This window comes from Leptosomus discolor, chromosome 2, assembly GCF_034619465.1.
Source record: "Leptosomus discolor isolate bLepDis1 chromosome 2, bLepDis1.hap2, whole genome shotgun sequence".
NCBI classification, from domain to species: domain Eukaryota; kingdom Metazoa; phylum Chordata; class Aves; order Leptosomiformes; family Leptosomidae; genus Leptosomus; species Leptosomus discolor.
The window spans coordinates 13,127,472-13,151,759 of NC_141392.1; the positions used below are offsets into that span (position 1 = coordinate 13,127,472).

The 24,288-nt window shown below is 37.0% G+C and overlaps 1 protein-coding gene across 1 annotated transcript in view; it reads right to left on the reverse strand.

The window, feature by feature from the left end:
* USH2A (usherin) overlaps window positions 1-24,288 on the reverse strand; it is a 395,830-nt gene that overhangs the window by 213,783 nt on the left and 157,759 nt on the right. The window contains exons 27-31 of the mRNA XM_086460628.1: window positions 21,496-21,699; window positions 21,290-21,370; window positions 18,838-19,023; window positions 6,950-7,063; window positions 4,409-4,570 (exon numbers count right to left, since the gene is read on the reverse strand). Of these exons, the coding sequence (XP_086316754.1) occupies window positions 4,409-4,570; window positions 6,950-7,063; window positions 18,838-19,023; window positions 21,290-21,370; window positions 21,496-21,699 (747 nt within the window). The remainder of the gene's footprint in view (window positions 1-4,408; window positions 4,571-6,949; window positions 7,064-18,837; window positions 19,024-21,289; window positions 21,371-21,495; window positions 21,700-24,288) is intronic.

A 24,288-nucleotide genomic window follows, 5' to 3' on the forward strand; every position in this document is an offset into this window, starting at 1 on the left:
ACCTTTTCCAAGGCTCTCCCTAATATTTTGCCCAGAAACCTGGTACAAAGCAGTCTGTCACAGTTTTTTAAACTCTTGGGCATGTAATTTAAAATAACTCTATACTCATTTAACCCAGTTGAGGATCTGCCCTTGTAACATAGTTGACAAGATCTCTTTCATGAAAAACTGGAAATGCTTCTTTCAGGTTGGCAGAGAAAAATAAGTTTTATACAGCTCAGTCTTAATAAGAATATCTTCCTTTTAAAGATTCATGGAGAACCATTAGATTCTGCTAGGAAAATTATATGAACACAATTTGTTAACACTGCCAAGTATCTAGTGCTTCAGAAAATGCAGATGTACATCCTCAATGCCAAGCTCAGTGCAAAGATATAGATTTATACATTTTTTGCTTTCTGAAGATATTTACAAAGTCATTTCCTTCTGTAAACATGTTTGGTAACAACCACCTAGTTTTCTTAGCCCATCAAATGCTCAGCATTTAAAAATAGAGGAATATTTTTCTCTAATCTTTTTTCTAAAGTTTCTTCACAACAATAAGGTTTCCACCAAAACAAAACTTGACACTTGGGTCACACCTGATCATTATCATCTCTGCATTTATTAGATCACCTTTCTGCTGGTGGTATTGGCACCACCAGCTCAGGTCACTGCAGTCTAATACTTGTAGTATAATACCCACTCTGTTTTCTCTTTCATCCAAGCCAGGTGGGAAATTTTTGAGACTAATTTAAAGAAAAACAAGAACGAATACCTTGCCTAAATTTAAAAACATGGAAAAAGAATTACATTAAGAAATCCCCACATTTCAAAGTAGAAGCTTCAGTTTTGCCTGTGAGTGTTTAGATGGGCGAGAGAAGCATATTTTCCTCTCCACAGGAAAAATCAACTCAAATTGCCCTAAAATCAAAAGCCTTTGTAAGATCAGTATGTACATGTTAAGAGTTTAGAAGATAACTGTACAAGCTTCTCCATCTCCTCATAGCTGCTGGTCATCCCTACAGAACAGCAAGGTACGCAGGTTTCGAGAGCAGAATCCTACTGCAATTGCTCTCCTGAGCTGCAGCTGTCGGTCCTGGTTACAGGAGGTTCTGCACTCTCACACAGAGGAACTGAAAGCATGAACACAGGGGCATGGACTCCCGCAGCCTAAATCTCACCTGGGATCCTGGGCCAAGTATTTCCTCTTGGTTTGTCCCTACCCATTGGAGACAGTAGGCTTTCACTGGAATTCAGGATATGAAATAGCACCCAGACTGCATGAGGAAGGAGTGCCATGCAAGGCAAATTTGTGAAGGTGGGAAGCAGAAAAATCACAGACAGTTAACAAAGGTGTTGCAGGACAGGGGCTGGCTTCATTTCAGTGCTTTATTACTCACAACAAAGAAACCAAAAATTCAATATGGGGAAAAAATTCAAAGGCACTAATGGATGATGGATGCCTAATGGGTCCCTCTTTTCAATGTGGTAAAGTGTACATTTGCCATATGTGCTTTTAAAGGGTTTCCTTTTTAATTACAGCTCAACCCCCAGAGGAAACAAACACTTGAATTCCCATGAAAATCAATGAGTATTTCAAGCCCTCAACAACTGTCAAGATCAGAAATCAAGTTAACAATATATTTGCAGTTATGGTGTTGAGAAAACATACCCCTCCTCAAGTTATGCATTAATTACTATGAGCCTAAACTGAGTGCACTTTCCACGGTCTGAAGCGAAAGTCAGTGAAGTACTAATTTTTAGACAGCATTGATGCCTTCCTAAAAAGAAAGGTTTTTTTTAAAAAAAAAACAAAACATTTCAATAGACATAGCACTTCAAAAAATACAGAGAGAATCCATGACTTTCTGGTATATTCTGTCTGGTGTAGACTACTGGTCAGGAACTCAGTTGTACAGTTATTAAATTAGAAAAATCATTTTGGTGAATGAATATGAAACAGATGTCAGAGACAATGAACTTTGTCTCTCTATTTAGGGTCAATAGCATATTATGTTGAGGCAATGAGTCACTAACATCACTAGAATAAATGCTGAAAGGAAAAGGAAAAGTCAAAAAGGTATGAGACAGACATGTATAACACTGGAAAGTCAAAAGCTGCAACTTTTCACTGTAAAACCATAACCCTTGGGGGGAAAAAAAAAAAAAAAACTTCTATACTACAAAGCAGAAAATCTTGGGCTCTGATAGAAAGAAAATCCAGGTCAAATTAAAGATATATGCATATATATCAAGATCTTGAATAAACCTCATTTCAGAATGACTGGGATTTCTAGTGCCCCAAATCCCAGCCTGCTGGCACACATCTCCCCTTCCCTCTCAGGCAGAGTGAGAAACTGGCAGCTAAATAAAATGGATCCAGAGTAAACAGACTGATCTCCATGTTCAGAATGGCAGGCAAGAGTGGCTCCTGTGCTGTACTGCATAGGGCAAAACAATCTGATTCACTAGCCTTCTCTTGAATAAGCAAGATTCTCTGTTCTCTTTATATCTTAGGTCTGCCTAAAAATGAATTGGAATTAAAGTTACGAAATGCTCAATAGGACCAAAAAAATCAAAATTTCTATAAAAACATAAATAAATAATTTCTAAATAAAAGCAATAAGAGCTTTTCTAGGAAGCTTATGAACCAGATGACTTTTCCTTAGACAGGAATAGCTGAATGTATTCTGATGTATCATTCAAGATTTAGAGGTAGAACATGAGAAATCAAGTCCTAACCCTTTTAATTTATCCTTTTCTATATTTTCAAACAACAATTACAGAAGTTACTTTACCACAATTTCTATCAATAAGTATTCATTTTGGCTATGAGTCAGAATACAATCTGACTTTGATTTGGTTTTGAATCTAAAACCAACCAAACAAAATATATTACGGTGAACATTTCCTCAAATGTTTTACATTGCTTGTCAATTTATAACCAGGTTGCAGATGAACACATCAGTAAAGCTACCTGTGATGAACTTTCAGTAATGATTTTAATGAGATTGCAAGCACAACTATTTGCACTTCAAAATTCTTAAGAATAGTGTTATGGTATGGCAATAAGAGATTAATGGAGATCTTGCAAAAAAAGATAAATGGCACTACAAGAATACCAGAAAACTGGGGGGATGGGGGAGAAATTAATTGAACCTATACTTTTGATAAATATTTATTTTTTTGCAGAAGAAAAATGCACAGTAGTTTGAGCTGTCATTATGCTAACCTATATCCTATTTTTCATATTATTAGTAATATATAATGTGGTAGTTTATATTCAAAAATAAAACCAGAATGTATATACCTCGTGTATTTATCCAGAAATACACTAAGGTTACTATGGTTACGAAAAATCCATTACCTTTGAATACAGAATGAAAAAGTTTGACTTAAAGTGTGCACTATTTATTACAGCGATCATCAACAGCCTTCAGGAGGTTCTCTAACTGGATTCATTTTTCAGTGTCAAAACTGACCCACCACACCAGTAGCTTATGGCCTGTGCAAGGCAAAGAAATTTGAACTATATGAATTTTTAAATATGTTTTATACTAACTCAAGATGCAGAAATGGCTTTGAATTTCAAGGCCTTAAATTAAAAAGAAAGTGGGGTCTTGGTACTCTTCTTCCCCGAGTTGTCTGATATGAAATGCTTTAATTTTAGTTGCACCTACTACCATATACAAATTCTGATGGGCCCAGAACAGTGCTCATGTAGTGCTATAATATTTCTAGCTCAATATTTTGTTTTTTATTTTGTTTTTTTGTTGTTTGAATATTGTCTGAACAAATAACTTGGATACCTCATTAAACTACACCAATTACATTAGAACAGGAAGTCAGATTACCATACTTCACTGTATTGCCAAGTAACAGCCATTTAGCTTCTATGTAATAGTTAAAGAGTACTGATATAACTTGGTTATTGACACATTGAATAACCATTATCAGAAGAAAACAGATCATTAGTTTATGCTTTTAACAAATGAATTAAACATGGGCTATTCAGGAAAGCCACACAGTGTGTCTCTGATTAAAAATATTTGAGGAAGACAGTAGGAAAAACTATTAAAAATGTACACAGTATCTTGTCTTCAACAGTTTACAGTTTCCTTGTTTTCAGAGCTAGATGGTATGAGATCAAAAAGTTCTAAGACCATTAAAAAGATGACCAAAGTTCTGTGAAAGAGGAAAATACAGCATAAGATTTAGCTACACCACGGCGACATCAATTTCTGAGAGTCCCAACAGAAAGTTCTATGAAAGATTCTTTAAAAAATGGAACCCATCAGGGTTTAAAGTGCATCCAGCCCATTTTAAATTTTTTTTTTTTCCTCTGAAATAAGGAGGGCTCAGTCATATAATTGCACATAGCAACTCTGAGATACCCATCACACATGCTACCTAGCAGAGAACTCACCTTTTACAACATATTTAGTTCCATTTCCAAAGTAAATTGGTACTCCATTCATATATAAAATATATTGTGTAATAATACCATTTGGTGTTTTGGGTGGACTCCAACTCATCATCAGCAATGTGGGAAAGGATATTGCTGTGGGTGATTGCACATCTTCAGGTGCTGGTGAAAAAAATGTATAACATTATATTACATTATATTTCCACAAATAAGAAATAATTTCAGTGAGTAGCTACTACCACAATGATTTTTGGTAAAGCTGAAATTTCAGAAGAGAGTTTGTGCTTGGAACATACCAGCATTTTGAGAACTCTCCTATTGCATGTGAGGTTTCCTAGCGCAACAGAAACTTCTATTAAAGATAAGGATACACTCTTTGCTTTTTAGAAGATTAATTATGCTCATATGACTTTATCTTTCCAGCTTGATAACACTGAGAAGAGGGAGGGGCACATGATTTTAGTACAATCCTTTTTTTAATACAAATTATTTTCTCTTCCTTCCTGCTATTTATTCCTAACTACGAAGTGATCACTCTTTCTAATCACAAATGCAGATGCTGTATTCTTAAGCACTACCTCTCGTTTCAGACTTTTCGTAATTCAATACACTTAGTAATGTTTGTTCAGCATAGAGTTTATGTATATAATCTACCAGAAGTTGGCAATGGATAATAATTTAAAAGCAGAGTTCTCTCACTGTTCCAATGAGTTATACGCTAGAAGCACAAGCAATCCCCCTGAATATCACGAGGGGAGCAGAACTCGGGCCTTAGTCTGGGAGAATATCTTGTAATTTACAAGCTCTGTGCCAGCAATTTAAAACAATAACTAGCAGTGGCTGGCAATGTGAAAACAATATAAAGTAATGAATGTTTCAATAGGGAAACAGGGATAGCTGGAGGGTGTGATATGGTGTCTGTCTTCTGTATCATCAATTTATTGTTACTAAGAGCATGCAACAAGAGCGTCCAAAAATAGAAACTCCACACATTGACTTTTTGTTCAATTCTTCTGAGGGATAAAACACATGTTCCCCATGGCTTTATTTGATCTCTGGGAAAAAAAAAAAATTAAAAAATCTATTCTTGCCTAAACCTTCCCAATATGACAGCACATCTGAAAACAGTGGATGTTTTTCTCAAACACATGTAAGAATTCCTGCTTTATTCACTAAGCTGAGAAAACAAGAAAACCATTTTATTTTTTAACTACTATATTACACCAGAAAGAAATATACAATATTGTATATACAATATTGTGTTTCATGTTTACATCACAGAGTCCATTAACTATTTGGCTGTCAAGAGGCTGCACCCTTTCATGGATAATGCCACCAGACAAACTCAGTCAATTTATTTAGAACTTCCAAAAGGCAATAATTGCATTTTGATTTGATTGGTGCTGCTGGCAGTTGCTAACATGTTCACATCAAAATGCTGTTCTCACAATGTTAGATTGCAATCTTCAGGACTGTGCTCATCAGGACAACGCCTTGCATGACTACCTGCTTTGGCAGCAGTTCAACACTCCAGCATTCCTTCATTCATTCTGGTTGTAATTCACATAACTTTATGCTAAGATTTTATTTGTTTTATTGGTACTGTATTACTACCTAGTTTACATGAGAAGATAAAACAAAGAACGGTGGGAGGGAAGGAAGTTTGACAACTACTCCACATCATGGAAGATTAACTACTGTCCTGTAAATACACGTCGAAGTCTCCATTATTCTACTGGCGTAAATTTGGAGTAACTGATGATTTTAACTGGATTAACCAGGAGATGTGGTCTTTATGTTTAATCAAGAATGGAGTTAGATATGTCACAGATATTTTGGGAACATTCGTTTCAGTAATTGATGTGTATTATGTATCAGCATAGTCTCTAAGGTCAGAACTGTAATGTATTTTTTCTTTCTTCCTGCTCTAGTTCTTAATGTAAGCATAGAAAACACTAATTTACACTCACAACCTTTAAGTTTAAGCACAATAACATGTAATAGTGCTCAGAAAAAAAAAAAAAGGGGGAAGTCTGAACTGTGATTAATAACTGACTCAATCGGCATTTGGAGGTTTCATCACACTGAAATAATTGTTGCCTATTGCTGGTGTTTAGCAGTTAAAAGAAACCATGGAAATCAACCGTTTGATTCTCAATTTCATACTGTGCCATACAATCAATTCTTTTTAGTCAGACTGTCTCTAGATTTACTTCTGAGCCATAGTAAAATGAGGAAGCTTTCATTAATCTTTCAGATGCTTCATATTAATGACAAGGCTCTTGCATGAACAATGTAACAGCAATTAAAAAGCCCATTAATCTGCATTACAGCTATTAAAGATGCATGTCATTAAAGGGTATGGAGTTTGATTCATTTTCGCACCCCCCCAAAAAATGGAGCAATTATGGTCTGGCAATGCACTTTGTCATCAAATTAGGTTGGGGTTTTCCAGCAAATGGCTTTGCAGCATTTAGCTCTTCTCCTGTTTTATTATTCATGACTGAAATGTGGAAGTCAAGACCTTTGAAATTACTTTACCTTCTTGTGGAGTGGAGATGTTCAATGCATGCAAGCTCTCAGTACAGCCAGCCAAAGTGCAAGCAGTTAGGGTTACAGCATAGTTTGTGAAGGGACGCAAGCCCGTCAATATGCCTGCAACAGAAGACGGCAAGGTGTTACGTACAGCACATGTACAGTGCACAGAATGATTACATTCATACACAGACACAAGTGAAAAATTAAAGTTTTCTGTTACAGGCTTCCATTGTTACAGGCATAAAAGAAAAATTATTTTAAGGTTTCTTTCCTATTATGCCGTGACTTAAAATTTGCAAAGTAAATTAAGAGTAAATAGCATTTTATTCCATTCTTAATACTAATGATAAAGCTAAGTTTTTTAGTTGTGCTCACTATAACGGACACTACTTCACAACTGAGGTGTATATTTAAATATAACAATGACAATAAAGGAGTTTTTTTTCTTAGTCCCTGCCTCACAAAGTTTTTTCAATTATTCTTTTTGTTTTCCCAAGGAATTTTCATGGTCTCCCAGAACAATTCTTTTTTTTACTGCTTCCTCTCCCATGTTTCCTCTATTCATGCATAAACTGAAATATCTTTTTTTGTGTGAAACATCCCACTTGCGTTCCATTACTTCAGTGGCAGCATATAGACCATATATTTGTTATACTACTACAGTAACATAATTCAGGTGACACAGTACCCAAAAGTACAAGAAAAAAAGATCTGTAATTTTAGGCTTTTTCAGATCCTGCTTATGTTTGTGAAAAGACGTTGCTAGATTCCCACATATCCATCAGCTTCTTGTCACAGAGAATGCAACAAATCACTGCTTACCCCTTCAGGAAGTTACACAATAGTTTGAACTGCAATATACAGAAGGACTACATGGAAAGAAATGTAGATTACAGTCATTTTCAGAAACATCAGCAGTTCCCATTTCAAAGTAGGTCCAACAATAAGGTAATACAGAATAAAAAATCCAGTAGTAATTAAAAGAAGGCAAATTCATGTCGTTTTATTTCAAACCATGTTCTCACCCCGACTCTTAAAGCTTTTAGTGAAATCAATGGGGTGTTTCATTAAAAAAAAACAAAAAACAAACAAACAAACAAAACCCAAAAAAAAAAACCAAAAAACACAACGAAAATTTATAGCTAACTATGTTATTTTGGAACTGTCTGACACTGGGATTTTGCAAAGCAGCTTCGAAAACAATGGTACCTCAGAGAACACACTTCTTGGCCAAACATCCCATAGCACAATAAGACTGCAAAGCCTCTCAGCATTACATGTACAAAATCAAGTAGAAGAAATTAGTCCTTATTATTACTCTTCATTGAGTTACTACAGAGAATGTAACATAACTTTGAGTTTCATTTAAAAATGTCTTAATCCCCGTATAAGTCCTTTACACTCACAAAAAGGGCCTGAAGAATTTGATGCTGAAACTTAACAGTTACAGCATAAATCTATTATTTTCTGAGTGGGACAAACAAGGTCTGTGAATGTTTATATTGTGTTTACTAGTAAATGTGTGCACATGGAAAATATGAGATTAGCTTTTACTGAATTAGTAATGTTTGTGTCTTTTCATTAATCAAAAAACTTCGAAGTCTGGCATTGCAATGATCTATTTGAATTCTCTGAGATCCAGTTCTACTCGTACACAGAAAGAGGTATTCGGAAGTAATCACATTTACTCCAGATAGTGTTAAACTAAAACCAGTTGATCAGAATCCACCCTCTCTGCTTATAGTTTTGATTTTGCAAACACCCAGTTAACAGTGGAAAGCTGTACTGTCACCTTAATATCTAATGTAAATGGAACAGGAAAAGAAAAAGAATATTGTGTAAGCCACCACGTAAGCAAATGTGCCTGTGATCTTCCTGTGATGGAAGACAAGTATTTTTAAGAGCATTCAAAAGCAGAAAATAGGAAACAATGATGTTTAAAAGCATTGATATCTCTGCAAAGCAGGAACATCGAAATCTACAGTAAATTCTTCAGCACAGAAACTTCATCAGTCAAAAAAAACCCATCTTTTTTTGCATAAGACTTAGTAGAAAGCACTTACTTCCAGATCATACAGGGTTAAATACAGGAAAGTATAAAAAGTACTATTGGAATTACCTTCAGCAAATAAACACATGCAGAAACCAAATCCTCTAACTGTGACATTTGCAAGTTCTCGGTCAAGAGGAGCATGGTATAGTGTGTATGCCATCTCTCTATTCACTCTGCTGTGCTTTAGGAAGCAATTTAGTTTTATTTGCACGTTTAGCACTTGTAGCATTCTTTTCTTATGAAGCAGTGAATTAATGCTCCTTGCATTTCCTGATGGAAGACAATTCTGTGGGGTCACCAATGGCTTCAGGCACTGAGAGCTGCAGTAGCACACATCCAGAAAGACGCCCGTAGCTGTAGAAGGTTTGGATTGGGCAGTTTGGTTTACTTTTGACAAAGTAGAATGGTTTTATACAAAGCACCTGCAGCGCAATAGAGTGTACCTTGCATAGGTAGGTTTGTGAAGGGCAGTGAGAATTTGAAAAAAAACAAAACAAAACAAAACAAACAAACACCTTTGTAACAGGAGTTTTATGTTAAAAAAATTATTCAGCAAAGGCAGCAACTTAAAAAATAATTTGTTCATTTCCTAATTAACGTTTTTCCTCCACGTATACTCTTGCACTATTTTCTTTCAACAAAGAAACAGATGTGCTGATAGGTAGGCAATAGAAAGTGCACAGATTTTATTTACATACTTCAGCAAACTACTTTTTTCTCAGCTGCCAACCTATCTGTTTGGCCAGCATCCACTGTAATCTGTTCTCCTTCATTATGTTAATCTGTGGGCGGAAAGATTTCTGTCATCTTCAAATCGCTTGTACAGCAATGGTAAACACCTTGGCCTGTCTGTAATTGGACAGGTGTCTGCATTGGTGTCACCCGGCTTTTAATTCAATTAAAGAACTGGCTGCTCTGCTCTCATTACCCACTCATTTCCTCTGCACTTTTAGTCAGCCAGTGAAATTTACACTCAGTGCCTGACTATCTTCGAGTACAAAGGCAGAAGTCCCACAGCAAAGATCATCACTGATACACGTGAATTAATTTATAGCACAGCAAAAGAAATTTTGCAATAAAAAATAGCCTATGGTCCAATGAAGTTGGTTGACAGCTTTAAAAACACTTTCCCTAACTCTTCACTTATCCCGCTCTCATACTGGCATCTCTTGTCTATCTCTACCCAACAACTGCTGATCTGATAACAGTCCATCAGGCTTTCCGAGATGGGATGCTAACAAAGCAAAATTTGTCCACAACCCACTTGCGTATATTCTATTAATGTTAACAGGAGAGAGGTAGATAAATTGTCACTTTGATCAGGAGACAGAATCAGAGACATCATCAATATTTAAGAAGAGGGTCAGCCTCCCACATTTGGGATATCAGTCCCATTCATTCAGCCTGCCACTACAGAGCAGCTGAATCCATCTAGACTTAAAATTTACATCATAGACTATGTTCCAAGCCTTAAAATCCACATGGGGAATCAGAGACGGTAAATCATTCTAACACACCACTCCTATCTGCCCACTCAAAGAACCTTTGGAAATAAATTAAAGTTCTAACACAGACATTTTGACACAGTGACCCCATGAAACTGAATAATGTCATTTGTTAAATATGAATGTAAAGTTAACAGTCTAAAAGAGTGATCTGGAATCACACCTAGAACATTAAGCTTACTTTGTATGCAAAACTAGTATTTAATTTTCTATACTATTTAAATGATCTTTAATTATTTGCAAAATTTAAAGTTGAGTTTTAGAGTTGTGTCAGAGAGAAAACGCTAGGTTCATTCTTGCAGATAAGGGATAAAAACATTGACATGGGCAGTAGAAAAGGGTCAACAATGAATTTATGGTAAAATGGATGCATGGACTAGGCACAGCTAGCTGCATCTTTATATCCACTCCATTCATCATTCTAATGCATACAGTTTGTAAGAAGATTAAATATCCAGCTTCTTCCTTTCACTTCTCCATAAAACAGACGTTTCTTTTGTTCAGTACATGTAAAAGGGAGGTCTCGTATATTTAGGTAGCTCGGCCAGATTCCACAGTATTCTGGCAGATTTTGAACGGAAAAGTAGTACTTCTCATCAAGGAAAAAAACTGGTTTACTGCTAAGGTATGAGGGCTACTGTTCTGTTCACAAACACTGAAAAATAGATTCAAAGACAACTATAGTATTTTCGCAATTTCCTCATCCAGTTAAAAGACTTTTATGAAAGCAGCTGCTTCACTGTTCCAATCTGTCATCCTGCTTTTTCAGAAAGTTGCTTCAAGACCACCACCAGGTCTTCAGAGATGAAAAGACACTTGCTTATGGTAACTTACAGAGCTTTTACTCTGCCTACTCAATTGCTTGAAGAAATATAAATTGAGGTGAGCTTTTTAAAACACATTTATTGGAGGAGCCTTCCCATAAAAACAAAACTAAACCCACTCGCCGCCCCAGACAACTCACACCAAAAAGCTATTTAAACTTACAGATGTAACACATGTCAATACTAGAGTTCTTCTCCTTCCACAAAAAAACGCACTCAGCCATGACAGTGGAAGAGGACAATTTTGCAAGCCTATTTCATTTTTTTTTACAGGTAAATCTAGTTAATTTGAATTGTAACGAGGCACTAGTTTCATATGCAGCCTGAAAATTCAGCTCTGTTACTGAATATTAAGATTCACAAAGTGAACCACAGAACTTACCCACACAAATTCCATTTGTTTCACAAGCTGAGTGTATTTTTTGCCAAAGGGACTTTTCCTTGTCAGATTTTTTCATTGTTTCCTCCCTAACACTCTACTTCATAAGGACCTATTGTGAAATACACATATTGCAATTGAAACAGTGCTTGACCTTATAGATTTGCCTTAATTCTTGTTTAAGCTCTTAAAAAAAAATTACCGAATCTCCCCTCCCCAAACCTAAAGACTATTTAGCCAACTTGAATGCCGGAGGTCATACAGCATCTGTCTAACAAAGTCACTTGTGTGTCGAGATGCATCATTGCCACAGTACACTTAATCACAGTCCACTGACCAGAAAAGGAAGTCCTCAACTGACTTTGTGTTTTTGACAGATTGTAGCAAAAACTGTTTAAGTACATGCATCTTCTGCATATGCATTTCTGCACTGAAAGCCTGTGCACATCAATCTGTCGCATACATCTGCATTTTTTAAGCATCTTCTACCAGAAGTCTAGTATGAGTCATAAAATTTTGAAGAATTATTGAACAAGAGGGCACCTGTTCCAACTCTTTGGCTTGTAAGAATGTGGAAAAAAAAAAAAAAAAAAAAAAAAGGTTGACTTTAGTTACTAGATCTCTGTGGCTTGGAAGCTTGGAAGACACTTTTTTTCTCTAACGGAAAAATTTCATAACCCACCATGCACAAGCTCCGCTGCCATTGATGATGCAATTCAGGTTGCAGTGGTTCAAGGAAGCCTGTTACGTTCCCTGTCACACAGAGGAACTCTCCGGCTGCTTTAATTTGCAGAAAACCTTATCCCAACAGTCCAATTTTGCACCAAGAGTTAATTAACCACAGAGTATTGGTTCTGTAATATCTATCACTATGTTACTCTTGATACTTCCAGATAACTTTGTCACTGTTCATTTTCTGCAGGATGATTAATTTTAAAAGTTTGCAGAGAGAGAAAGACCGTTAATTTTTTGCAAACTTCTTTTGAGTATGTCTATGAAAAACATAATAATCCTTTCCATTCTCACAAACATGCAGAAGTTTATTTCTTTTTATCAATGAAAGTATTGGTATGTAACTAACAGTTGATGTAATTTTGATAAAATTTTCAGGTTTATTTAATCAGACAATTTACATTTCATATGAATAAATTTATACAACAGCATTGGAATGTAAACAAGATTCATTTATGTTTAAACTCAATCAAGTCAGAACCTTAATATTGCAGAATATTAATAGCATTTATGTTTCAAAATGCATATATTGAAAAATGTGCTGCTAGTCTGCTAAAGCCAGCTAAATGAAAAGACATACGAACCTACATTCTGCCACTCTGATTTAGTGTCATTAGGAGCTCAAGCACCACCTGACAACTTAGAGAAACCTAATGGGCATAGACAGATCTATTTGCTACCCTATGCTGCATTAGCTGCTGCAGTCCAGCAGGGATCTGAGCAGGGGCTGCAGTGCAGCTTCTGGTGTTCTCCTTCAGCTCCTCCCACCAAGAGAGATGTGCGTACACATGGGTGAGAGAGACGGAGAGACCAGATCTCGTTAGGACACCCACAGGGACAAAACAGGCCAACAACAATCATCGCAGTCCCAATCACTACATGGGTCTCAGTACCTTACACCCCTTTGTGTGGGAAGGATGCACACAGTCTTCCACCTCTCACACACTGTGGCATGGCACTGTAAAGCGCATACCATAGTTCTTCTGGCTATGGGGAACATTTAGACGTTTTCTCTCATCTATCTGTGCTTCTGACCAAAGATTATGTCTACAAAATGATGACAAAGAGAAATAATTTACCTGAAAATGACAACCATTCTTGTATTTAAGCATGGTTCAAGCATGTCACGAAGCAGCTCTTTTCAATACAAAGTTTCTGCTTTTATTACTTTAAACGTTCCATCAGATTTTAGTTGTAAGTAAATATAAGCTAAATATACCAAACCTGGTTAGTACATTGTGACTCCGTATCTACGTGAAAAATTTTAGAACATTAGAAATTTTGTCCCAACTTGGAGCAGGGATTTGGGAGTCCTAGTGCTCTGGTCCTACGTATATTTACTTGGTTTGCAGTTCTTTTCTACAAATTTACAAAAATCTCATTAACTGCAGCATAGGAGTATTTTGAGTAAAGTATTTGCACAAACCAAGAGCTTTCAAGTAATTTTAAGTGCTTGAAAGTAATATCCAGGTAATTCATTAATAATTTCATGTGGCAAAATACCTGGCTGTGGTAAATTGCTTACAGGCCCCATGATCAAAGCACCCCAAAGAAAACATTTTCTATGAGCCACGGCAGACAGCAAGCTCTCATTTTAGGTTCGTCCTGTCAGCACAGGCACGCCCCGGCCTGAGCCGCCACCATCCTCGGCCCCCGGCCTGTGGGTCGCAGCCGGCCCCGCTGTCCCCAGCTGTTGCCCCATGGCCGTGCTGCAGGGCCTGGCCCTGGGGCTGCCGCCTGTAGGTCCCGTGACTCCCAAACCTCACCAGAGACGGTGGTCAGGCCGCAGAGGCCGGTGCAGAGCCGCAGGCTGCTTTGGCAGCGCCTGCTCAGGCCCCGAAGAGCTCTCCCTGAGAGGGAGAATCTCTCAGCCGGCGGCATTTCTCTGAGCATGGGCGTCCGCCAGTCTGGCAGCGAGCTTCCCCCAGCCCTGCGGCCCCACCGGCGAGCCCGGGCCTATCAGTCACTGGCAGGAGGCCCCGTCTCCTCTTCTGAGAGACTCCCTAGCTAGAGCGCTTCCAAAGCCGAGGTGCAGCCGAGCCACTTTGATTAACCATATTAAATCACTAAATTAACTTTTCCTGAGATATTCATCTGCTGAGTATAAAAGACTAAAAGGTGAAAAGTAATTATAAACACATGTCAAGGGAAGGAGGGAACGGCAACCGTGGGTGTTCAGAAGGGAAGCCGTTGACAACAATTTTCTCGTTATCACGTGTGCAGCGACAACTTCAGCACTTGGCTATCGAGGCAATGACACAGGTAGAATGAACGGCAAAAATCATACAAAATTGAAAGAGAACTCTGTAAGAGGAATACCAAATGTCTGTGAGTTTTTTTGCAGAATATTTTATTTGCAGGTTTCACTAGTGTTCTTCACTGCCTGTAATTGGGAACTCATAAAATTTAGAGACTTATCAATCTGAATTCTACAATGAAAGTAATCTGAATTATAAAATATTTTTCTCACATGTGCTTGACAAGAGATGTGTCAGAGGATTGCAATCAGTGGCACAAAGACTAGTTAGAGGCAAGACAGCTGTGGTATACCCCAGGGGTTGATACTGGGGCCAATGCTGTTCAACATCTTCACTAATGACCTGATGATGGAGAAAGTATGCACCCTCCACAAGTTTGTGGATGACACAAAAAGACCACTAAGATGATAAAGGGACTGAAGCATGTCTCTTATGAGGAGAGGCTGAAAGAACGGGGACTGATCAGCTCAGAAAAGAGAAGGCTCGGGATGATCTATCAATGTGTATAAGTACCTGATGGGAGGGAACATAGAAGCAGCAGCCAGACTCTTCTCAGTAGTGCCCAATGACAGGACAAGAGTCAACAGGCACAAACTGAAACACATGAAATTCTACCTCAACACAAGAAACCACTTTTTTACTGTGAGAGTGGTCAAACACTGGAACAGGCTTCCCATAGAGGAATATGTCCACCTGTGGACACCTCGACTGGACACGGTCCTGGAAAACCAGCTTCAGCTGGCCTTGCTTGAGCTGGGAGGATGGACTAGATGATCTCAAGAAGTCCCTTCCAACACCAAGGAGCCTGTGTTTCTGTGATCTCCTGAATTTCAGAGGGAAGTAGAAGCAAAAGCTGCGCACAATTTGCACTGAAACAGTGTGTTCTAAAGTTTCTTTCGTTTGTTTAAATACTGATTTATATTCCAAATTTTGATGCCAGCATGTGGAACACAGTCGAATGCAGAGTAAAGCCACTCAGATTTTAGGGAAAAAATTCTTTAATGTGATGACCCTGTACTTCACTACTCTGCTGAGCATAACTGTCTGTATCCAAAGGGTATCAATGTTATTACATGTTTCTCTGAAGGTAAGATGGGCTAGCACAGTATTCCTTGAATGCCCAAAATTTACACTGTACTCTCATCCTAGAATACAGATCCTGAACACCATGTTGAAATATACTACCTTATCCAATAAATTCCTGGTTCAACAGTCAGAACCTCATTTAAAGGATTTAAATCTGCTGATTATTCCTTTCTTGGATGAAAATGAAAAAAACAGTTTGACATTTTGAAGATTAAAAGGGTCAGATTTTGAAAGATTTTGGTTTCTGAGAAGTCAGAAATAGGCATTTGAGATTGTGGGATTATGCTCATTTAAAGCCCTACTTTACCTTTAACATTTAGCTCAGCTTTTCTTCTTGACATGGGTACAACAGGTTCTTCTGAATTCGACACACATAGGACAGCCTTCTAGGAAATGGGATATGTTATTAATTTTTTGTTAATGAGCTCCAGTTATGACTCAGGACCCTGCTGCACAGAACACATCATGGTAATTGTGCAAAAGAATTTACAGGCTAAGTATAAACCAAACCACAACAGATGGGCTTAAAAAAGTGCAAGGAAAAAAATTAGGTAAAGGAGGTTTTCAGTGCCCTCAGATACATTTGCAAGGGGCAGCTTAAGTAGTGCCTAAGCTTAATAGTGAATGAAAATTTGAAGGAGAGAGTGGAAAAATACCAGAGTTGCTTCATCAGTGATCCCATTGAGACCTGTGGTGCTTTCCTCTCTCCTGTTGCCATGTAGCAAGCCTGGCTGTTCGGGTTACTGTAGCATCATCTCACAGCATTTAACAAAAGAATTTCTAAAGAAATTTCCCTGAAATTAGGGAGAAAATAAGCAAAAGTTCCCTTCTCAGCAAACTCAAAGTAAGCAAAGACAGCATCTTCTGGTGGGGTCCTGTGTTTATGTTAACTTTTGATTAACCAGGAAAGATAATTCAGCAGGCAAAGCCACACCTTTTCTTGGGAGTCCCACATTTGTGGGTAACCATTTCTGAGTGTCCACAGACTAGTCCATCTGCGTAGGCTTCACTGAAATCAACAGGCTGCAGGTAAAATAAATTCAAGACCAGTGATTTAATTTTTCACGCGTATCAGCTCTGACCCCACCATGAGGACACGAATTACATATTTCATACAATGCCAAAATTGGAAAATATGAAATTAAACTACTGGGCAGCAGCTATAAATAAGAAAAGGAAGCACTCCTTCCACACACAGAGAACTGAATTGGAAAACTTAATGCCACAGCAAGTTGGAGAAGCCAAAAGCATAAATGTATTTTAAAAAGTAAGACAATTCTACCACAGACCATTAAGCATGATGGTCCAGATACAACTTGCAGCTCAGAAATTCCATGAACTACCAGCTGAATTTGTATTAACAGGAAAACTCACTGTATGCTTAGTACATTTCTTACATCTTCTTCCTCAGCATCTACAATCTGACATTGTCAGAGAGGTCAATGGTTGAATACAGCCATTCTTAAGTTCTTAGGGTCATTTTATTTTGCAGTATTCAACAGCTATCTGCTATAACAGAATAAAGAACCGGGATCCATTTACTATTTCCTTTTAACATAAAGGAATGTCTTATTCTTCTGCCTCCTGGAAGTTGCATGCAGATATCCTCTTACATGTCCAGCCTGATGTAGACTTTTTAATAACCCTGACACATAATCATGGCACAACGTCAACAAATTTAAACAAAATTTCGGTTCTGACCATCAGCTGTGAATAAGCTATCTAATCCACATGCTTCTACTATGGTCTTTAATTTCTACTAACATAATTTGTGTCGCTTTACAGCATAGATAAAGAGTATTCAAATCAACAAGTTCATCAAAGAAATTGCAGTAAGAACAGAAAGCCCATGCAATTTTGAAATTGTAAGCAGATTACTCACACATAGTCAAGAGACTTCAAACTGAAGAAAATAAAATGTGTATGTTTGCTCTCAAAAATCTCTATGTATGTTATGGCAGAGAAACAACAGAAAACATATACACTTATGTAATAACATTAAGCACATATCACCTGAGCTTCAGGAAAGCAGCCTGAGGGTTAAGGCACTAAGACAGTTATATTGCCCAAAGCTGAGCCAAACGAAAGCATCAGCTTTGAGCATTATATCATTAGCACTTTTATAATTGTTATGAATGATAAAATTAATTTTAGAGAGTATATAAACGAATCTGTCAGTCACAGTTTGTTACAATGAAAGTAAGATTTTGTACTATTGCCCCGTGTAGTCACCACATAGCATAATCCAGATTGTTGCCTGTAATGTGCTCCCTTCCCAGGCAACTTTGTAGCAGCCAGCAAAGGCAGTCTGTTAGTAGGCAGCAGAAACTCACACTATCCTGACAGGCAGAGAGGTCCCAAAATGTTCTTTGTGTAGCAGAAAGAGTGCAGCATTTCTTCCTAAAAACATCTGCTTCCTATGGGTAAAAAGACCTAGACTCCAAAAACATCTCATGTGCAGTGGTTCCTATAGCTCCTATTCCCAACTCACAGCTCAACAGTGACCAAAGGCCATAAACCTGAGGCCCCAAATTCCTTCATTCCGTAATAACCCACCTCCACATCCCACTGGTATCAACGAAAGTATCTGATTAACATAAATGCATGATAGTTCCCACTGAAAAATCAGTTAGGTTTATATGATCAAAATTAGGCAAAATATATCAAGTGCTTTCACACATCAGGTCAAATATTATCTTATGGGACCCCCATCTAGAGTTAGTTTAGGTGAACTGGATGCAACAACAGGGAAGGGGAAAAAAAAAAAATCACATATACTAAGCAAAACCAAACAAAGTATTTCCCTCAAAATCATCGATAGGTTTGGAAGGCATACCTTAAAATTGCTTTTTAGTATTTGTGTTGTATCTTAATTTCTATTGTTCTTCAAAGCCAGTACATTGCTATTTATGTGGATGCTGACACAAATACTAAATATTATCTATGCTATGTATACACAAAAACAGACAAGTAATACTTTATAGTTCAACAAAGGAGATCTACGCATCCCGTGTTATTAGATGTGCATAAAAAATGGTACTTAACAACATTTACCTGTGAGCATACTAGTGTCAGCAAGCTCAGCACTAGTGATGGGTACATTGGGACCATCCTCTTCATATGCTTTCAAAATGTACTTCTCAATTACACCTATGACCCCAGCAGGTTTGTCCCAGGTGACCTCAATGCTGTAACCATTTATACTGTGAACTCTTGAGGGAGTTGGCACATTTTCTGGAACTGTAGAAGGATAAAATAGAAAATAGAGAAAATGGCAGTTCTAAGGAGACTATTGCCCCTATTCTTCACTTTTAATGGCTGCAGTAAATCAGACTCAACCATTAGCATAAATACAATTTATTAGAGTTGTAACTTTTCAGCATTGATTTAATATGACTGCACATCTTGAGCTATTCAGTTTAAGCTATATTTCAAAACCATCAAAACTCCATCTACATAACATTCCTTCTTGTCTTGTTGCTATTTTCTGAAAACATTTAATGTATCAAACGTATTTAAGCATAACTCACAAAGAGAGCAGGCGGATTGCATGTAGCTAACAAGTTCAGGCATTATAATCATACAACTGAATGAAGCAAGACAGTAATGCAACAGAGAAGGGTTTGATATTTATCTGATGGATATCTAAACCACAGAATGCCACAACTATGAAACATCCCTAAAAATGTGCATTTTTATTTACAAAAGTACTTTAAAAATTTAAGCTCTTCCATTTATTTTCATATTTCCACAATGCCATATAACAAAGCAGAGATTTGCAAGGCCTTTTTTTGCAAAACCCTTTGCTTCTGAATATTCCATATTACAAAAAGAAAAAAAAAAAAAAAAAAAGGAAAATAAAGATGTTTAAAAGAACTGAAAAGCCAAGCTCATATATGCACACAGTTGCTAATAAAAAAAAAAAAAAAAATCATCCCATTTCCCATAACCTTTAACTATTTATTAGATATTACTATACCAAGTAAAGGTCTGGCCAGTAACAACTTCATCACAGATGACTGCACAAGGGATGCAGAGGAAAGGCCCAAGGAACACTATGGCAGGATGATGGATGATGAGTTTGCTGTAAATGCATGTGGACTCCCTGGCCCTCCTGATGATCATTCGCTTTTCTCACCATCAAATAACCTCTTTTTTTTTTTGTAATTTTATGTTTAGTTTCATTAAATATGAATGCAGCCTTGTTTTTTATAAGAAGGGTACCAGAATGGAAAGAATAAAAATACCTGGAAGTTGTGATTCTTGTGTAAAGTAAGAATAAGATACTCTAGGAAAGCTTCAGTTACTACAGTAATATATTGATTTTATTAGTTCTGAAGTGTATCACAGGGCAAGGTAAGGTACTGTATAGCAGATGGTCTTCTCATAAGGGACATAACAAAACCAACTCAAAAATAATTAAATAGTGCAATTATTCTCCAGCCCTAGGGAACATGGACTGCTCAATGCTGTGGTCAGCTTGCAAACATAAATTTATGGTAAACCTCACAGTTGTCAGAGGGTTGAAATATAAAAACATACATGTATTTTCTCTCTTCTAGGTGGTACACAAAATAATGACGGTAAATTTTATAAGAATGCATTTGCAAGTCCAATATCTACGCAGATATAATTTTTTAAGATCATACATTGAATATCTCGCATCAAAAGAATTCTCTGCATTGATGGAATGCAATTAGACTTCGATTTACATAAGAGGGAAAGCTAGTTAAATAAAATATGCAGAACTGTAAATCCCTAAAATCTTGCTGGCTCAATAAAGTTTGGAGAAACACTGACCAGAAGAGGTCCTTTACCTTTTCTTCACAAAATATATGAACAATTTGATCTTTAAGACTCAGCAGGTATTACATTCCTACTTTGAAACCTTCTCCACAAGCCACACACTGCTTTTCTAGTAAATATTGCCACATTTTCACACACAATCTATGGACTACTTGCTAAAAGAATCCTCATTCAGCAGCAGTGAGCAGCATACCCATGTTCATGTGATCTAAAGAAAAACTTTCAGAAGACCCTTCTCCCTAGCAACTACATGGCCTCTTCCACAGCTTGTGCTATCCCAGCACCTCCTTTCTTTACTCTTGATTTTGTATCACTAAGTTATACATAGGAAAATACAGATTTACTTACTCCAACAGACTCACGTAACATGAGGTTAGATGTGCGCATATGAACATACCCAGATGCACGGCTGTTCTTATTCACTTAACATAGTTCAATCCTTCCTCATTCTTTTCTCTCACCTAATTGCATATTCTAATATATATTTGGAAAAGACCTTGAATTATGTGTGGAAAATACTTGCCTGAAACTTTATAGCTGAAGATAGTAATCTGGTACCTATTCAAAGCATTAAGCAGTTTTGTTCCTTCAGAAAAACTATGCAACTTACATTACTTAAAGTTGTGATGGGATTTTCTCCAACCAGACATTAGATAGCTAATGAAAAATGGGAATAAGTAAGCTGTAAAATTATATTTACCTGATTCTCTTGTACGAACACGGGTCCATACACTAGATACTGATCCTCCATCATTTGAGGCAAGCACCCTATAAAGGTATTCTTCAAAAAACATAGAGAAGTATAGAGGAGGGAAAAAAAAAAAAAAAAAAAAACTGAACAGGGTAATACATTAATACAGAATGAAATAAAAATTATGTATTTCATTTAACAAACCAATGTGTTACCTGTAAATGGTTGCAGACCACTCTCATAAACACTCTGCTCTTTTCCTCGGTATACTAGGATGGAGTCATTTCCCCTGCAGTTAACAGCACTGTCAGTTGATAGGCATCCATCCAGATTGACTCTGACAGCGCTGCTGGACACAGATGCCAAGTTAACGACAGCACCTCGTGTAAATTTAACATCCTTCATGCAACCACCGAAACCTAGCAAACAGAAAGGGATTAGTATCACATAAAGAGCTTCAGACATTAATTAAGAATCATTTTTATTCCTTTCAGTTGTATATTTTCAGCATTAAAAACTGTAATGTGAATATGTTAACTTCCAACATGACATTCAGTCCCCCCCTTTCAAATATTAAGCTGGTAAAAATTCCTAGTATTCTAGAGCTGAGTTCCTACCTTCCTGAACTGTAATTTCATTGTTATCAATTCCATCCCATGAGGAAATAGCTTCCTGTTTTCTCTTCTGTCACTTCTCTCTTTAAAATTACCATAAAAGTGATTCTGAATTTGAAAATCAGCTTTCTGCTGCTCACTAATATTTTGTTAATATACAGTCCTCCTCAAACTGCGAAGAACATATAGATTAAATTTATTATTAACTTCAGGAGATCATGAAGGTGTATCATTTTATCCTAATGGGGATATAACTGGTACACTGTTTACAAACATACTCTAGAAACATAACCCTAAACTGTTCATTTATGAGAAAAAAAATAGGTAACCTCATTTTATATTTATTTCTATATATATGTTATATATTTCTCTGTGTGTGTGTAGCATTCCTATCAACATTACAAATACGCTAAATTTGTTACTTGCAGTAAATACACCACTACAAAATTTCAGAATGCAGTTGTTCAAATTTCTATATACTTCTATGACTTAATTTACAAATAAATTAATAAATTGATACAAAATAGATCTCAGATCTGAGTAAAGTACAGTGATCGGTGTTCAACATAAAGCCAAAGAAACAATAACCAAACTGAAGACTTCAATTGATTGAAGAATTAACTTTGTAAATTAAACATCAGCCTCTCACAGATCAGTGCTCTTTTAGCCTTGTGAAAACATCATATTTATATCTTACGTACTTTTATTGCCTTTATTACTGATATTACTGAAAGATAGCAGGTCACAGTAGTATTTGTACTTAGCCACCTGATCTGAGAATCTAATATCCATACATAGTTCATGCAAAAAGAAAGCGGCACTGAAGTCAGACACCCATTTTTAGCCATCCTTTGAACCACCTTCTCTCTCCACAACACTAGGAATTTAGACAAACTACTCCTTAAAATGAACACATCCTAACTTAAGCTCAAGTCCTACTCTACAGCGATCTGCTCAGTTTCTTAGGCAGTCTGACAGAGGAAATATTTAGTCCCAGTCTGCACGGGCTTCTTAATCATTAGACAAAATGAACAGTTGTTTAACTTGTGATGAGATGCATACTGTACAACCTATTTTAATACATTATTTTTATTATCTTTCTAGCTGCACTTATCACTATTTGAAGATTTCTGACTGACGTCAGCCAAGTAATTTTGTTTACTCTCAGGTAGCTGCAGAATAAGTAATGACAGTACAAATTCTCACAAACATCCGTGCAAGCTCCCCTCCACCATGACCTCTCAGGAGGTCATGCAAAGGCCCACAGACTCTAGCTGAAATTTCTTAAATTAAAGTTTTAACTGACACATTGGTGTGGTGAGAGGGGAAGGATATTTATCCCTTATTTGCTGTGAGCAAAAAAATATTCAAAATTATTCAAAATTAACTACCAAGCAGCCATTAGACAAAACCTTTTGTAAACATGTATTAAACTGAGAAAGACTCCACATTCTATTATAGTACCATTACATCATTATAGTCCTAAATAAAAGTATGTTTCAATGCTGTAATGCCTAATCGCGCTCATCTAAATCAACATTTAGGAACAGACAAGAATTTTCATCTTCAGATGCTCTGAATATAAATTTACGGCCGCCATCTTATTTTGCAGCATGCTAATGAGGCTCAGTGGAAAAAGTAATGTTTACTGATGTCCCTCAACATGCACTTCAGACATTCACTTTAGACATTATTTTGCCCTAGATTCTTTGTTCACAGATCTCTTTGCTGCAGGAGCTGTGAATGTATCCACTCATGAGGCTATACCATCTGCTACGAGGCAACACTGACAGGGTACGACTGGCTAGCTCTTTTGGGCCATAAATATTATACACACAGAACCTGGAGGAAGATTATAATATATGTGATACCTACAGCTGGAAGAATACTTAAAACAATATTTTTGAGCTATCTGTGAATGCCACTGCATGGATTTGATTCAAACTATGCTATAGCTGTGAAATCACAAAGCTTCAACGCAGCTCTGCAGAGCTTACTTGAATGCACGCATTCAGCGTGAGCTCACACGTTCAAAGCCACTTACTAGATTCCCCACTAATCACTTACTGTCTGCTACTTACTTGCTCACAGTATCTGAAAAATGCACCATGACTGATGAACATCTTCATGAGTAATAAAAAAACACACCCAAATTGTAAACAGAGCTAGCTTAATAGACACTTTTTGACTACATTTCATATAGTGGACCCTTTTGTGGAGGCCGTTAGTATCAGGCTGCAATTAATGCTTCTCTCTTTTCCCTAGAAATCTGACCTGTTCCAGAACAGAAGGGTCACAGTAACGACTAAAAACATGACTGTCTACCCTCCTCGTGGTAACATGGAAAATATCATCATAACATAGCCAAAACCCAAATTCAGGGTTTTACACTCA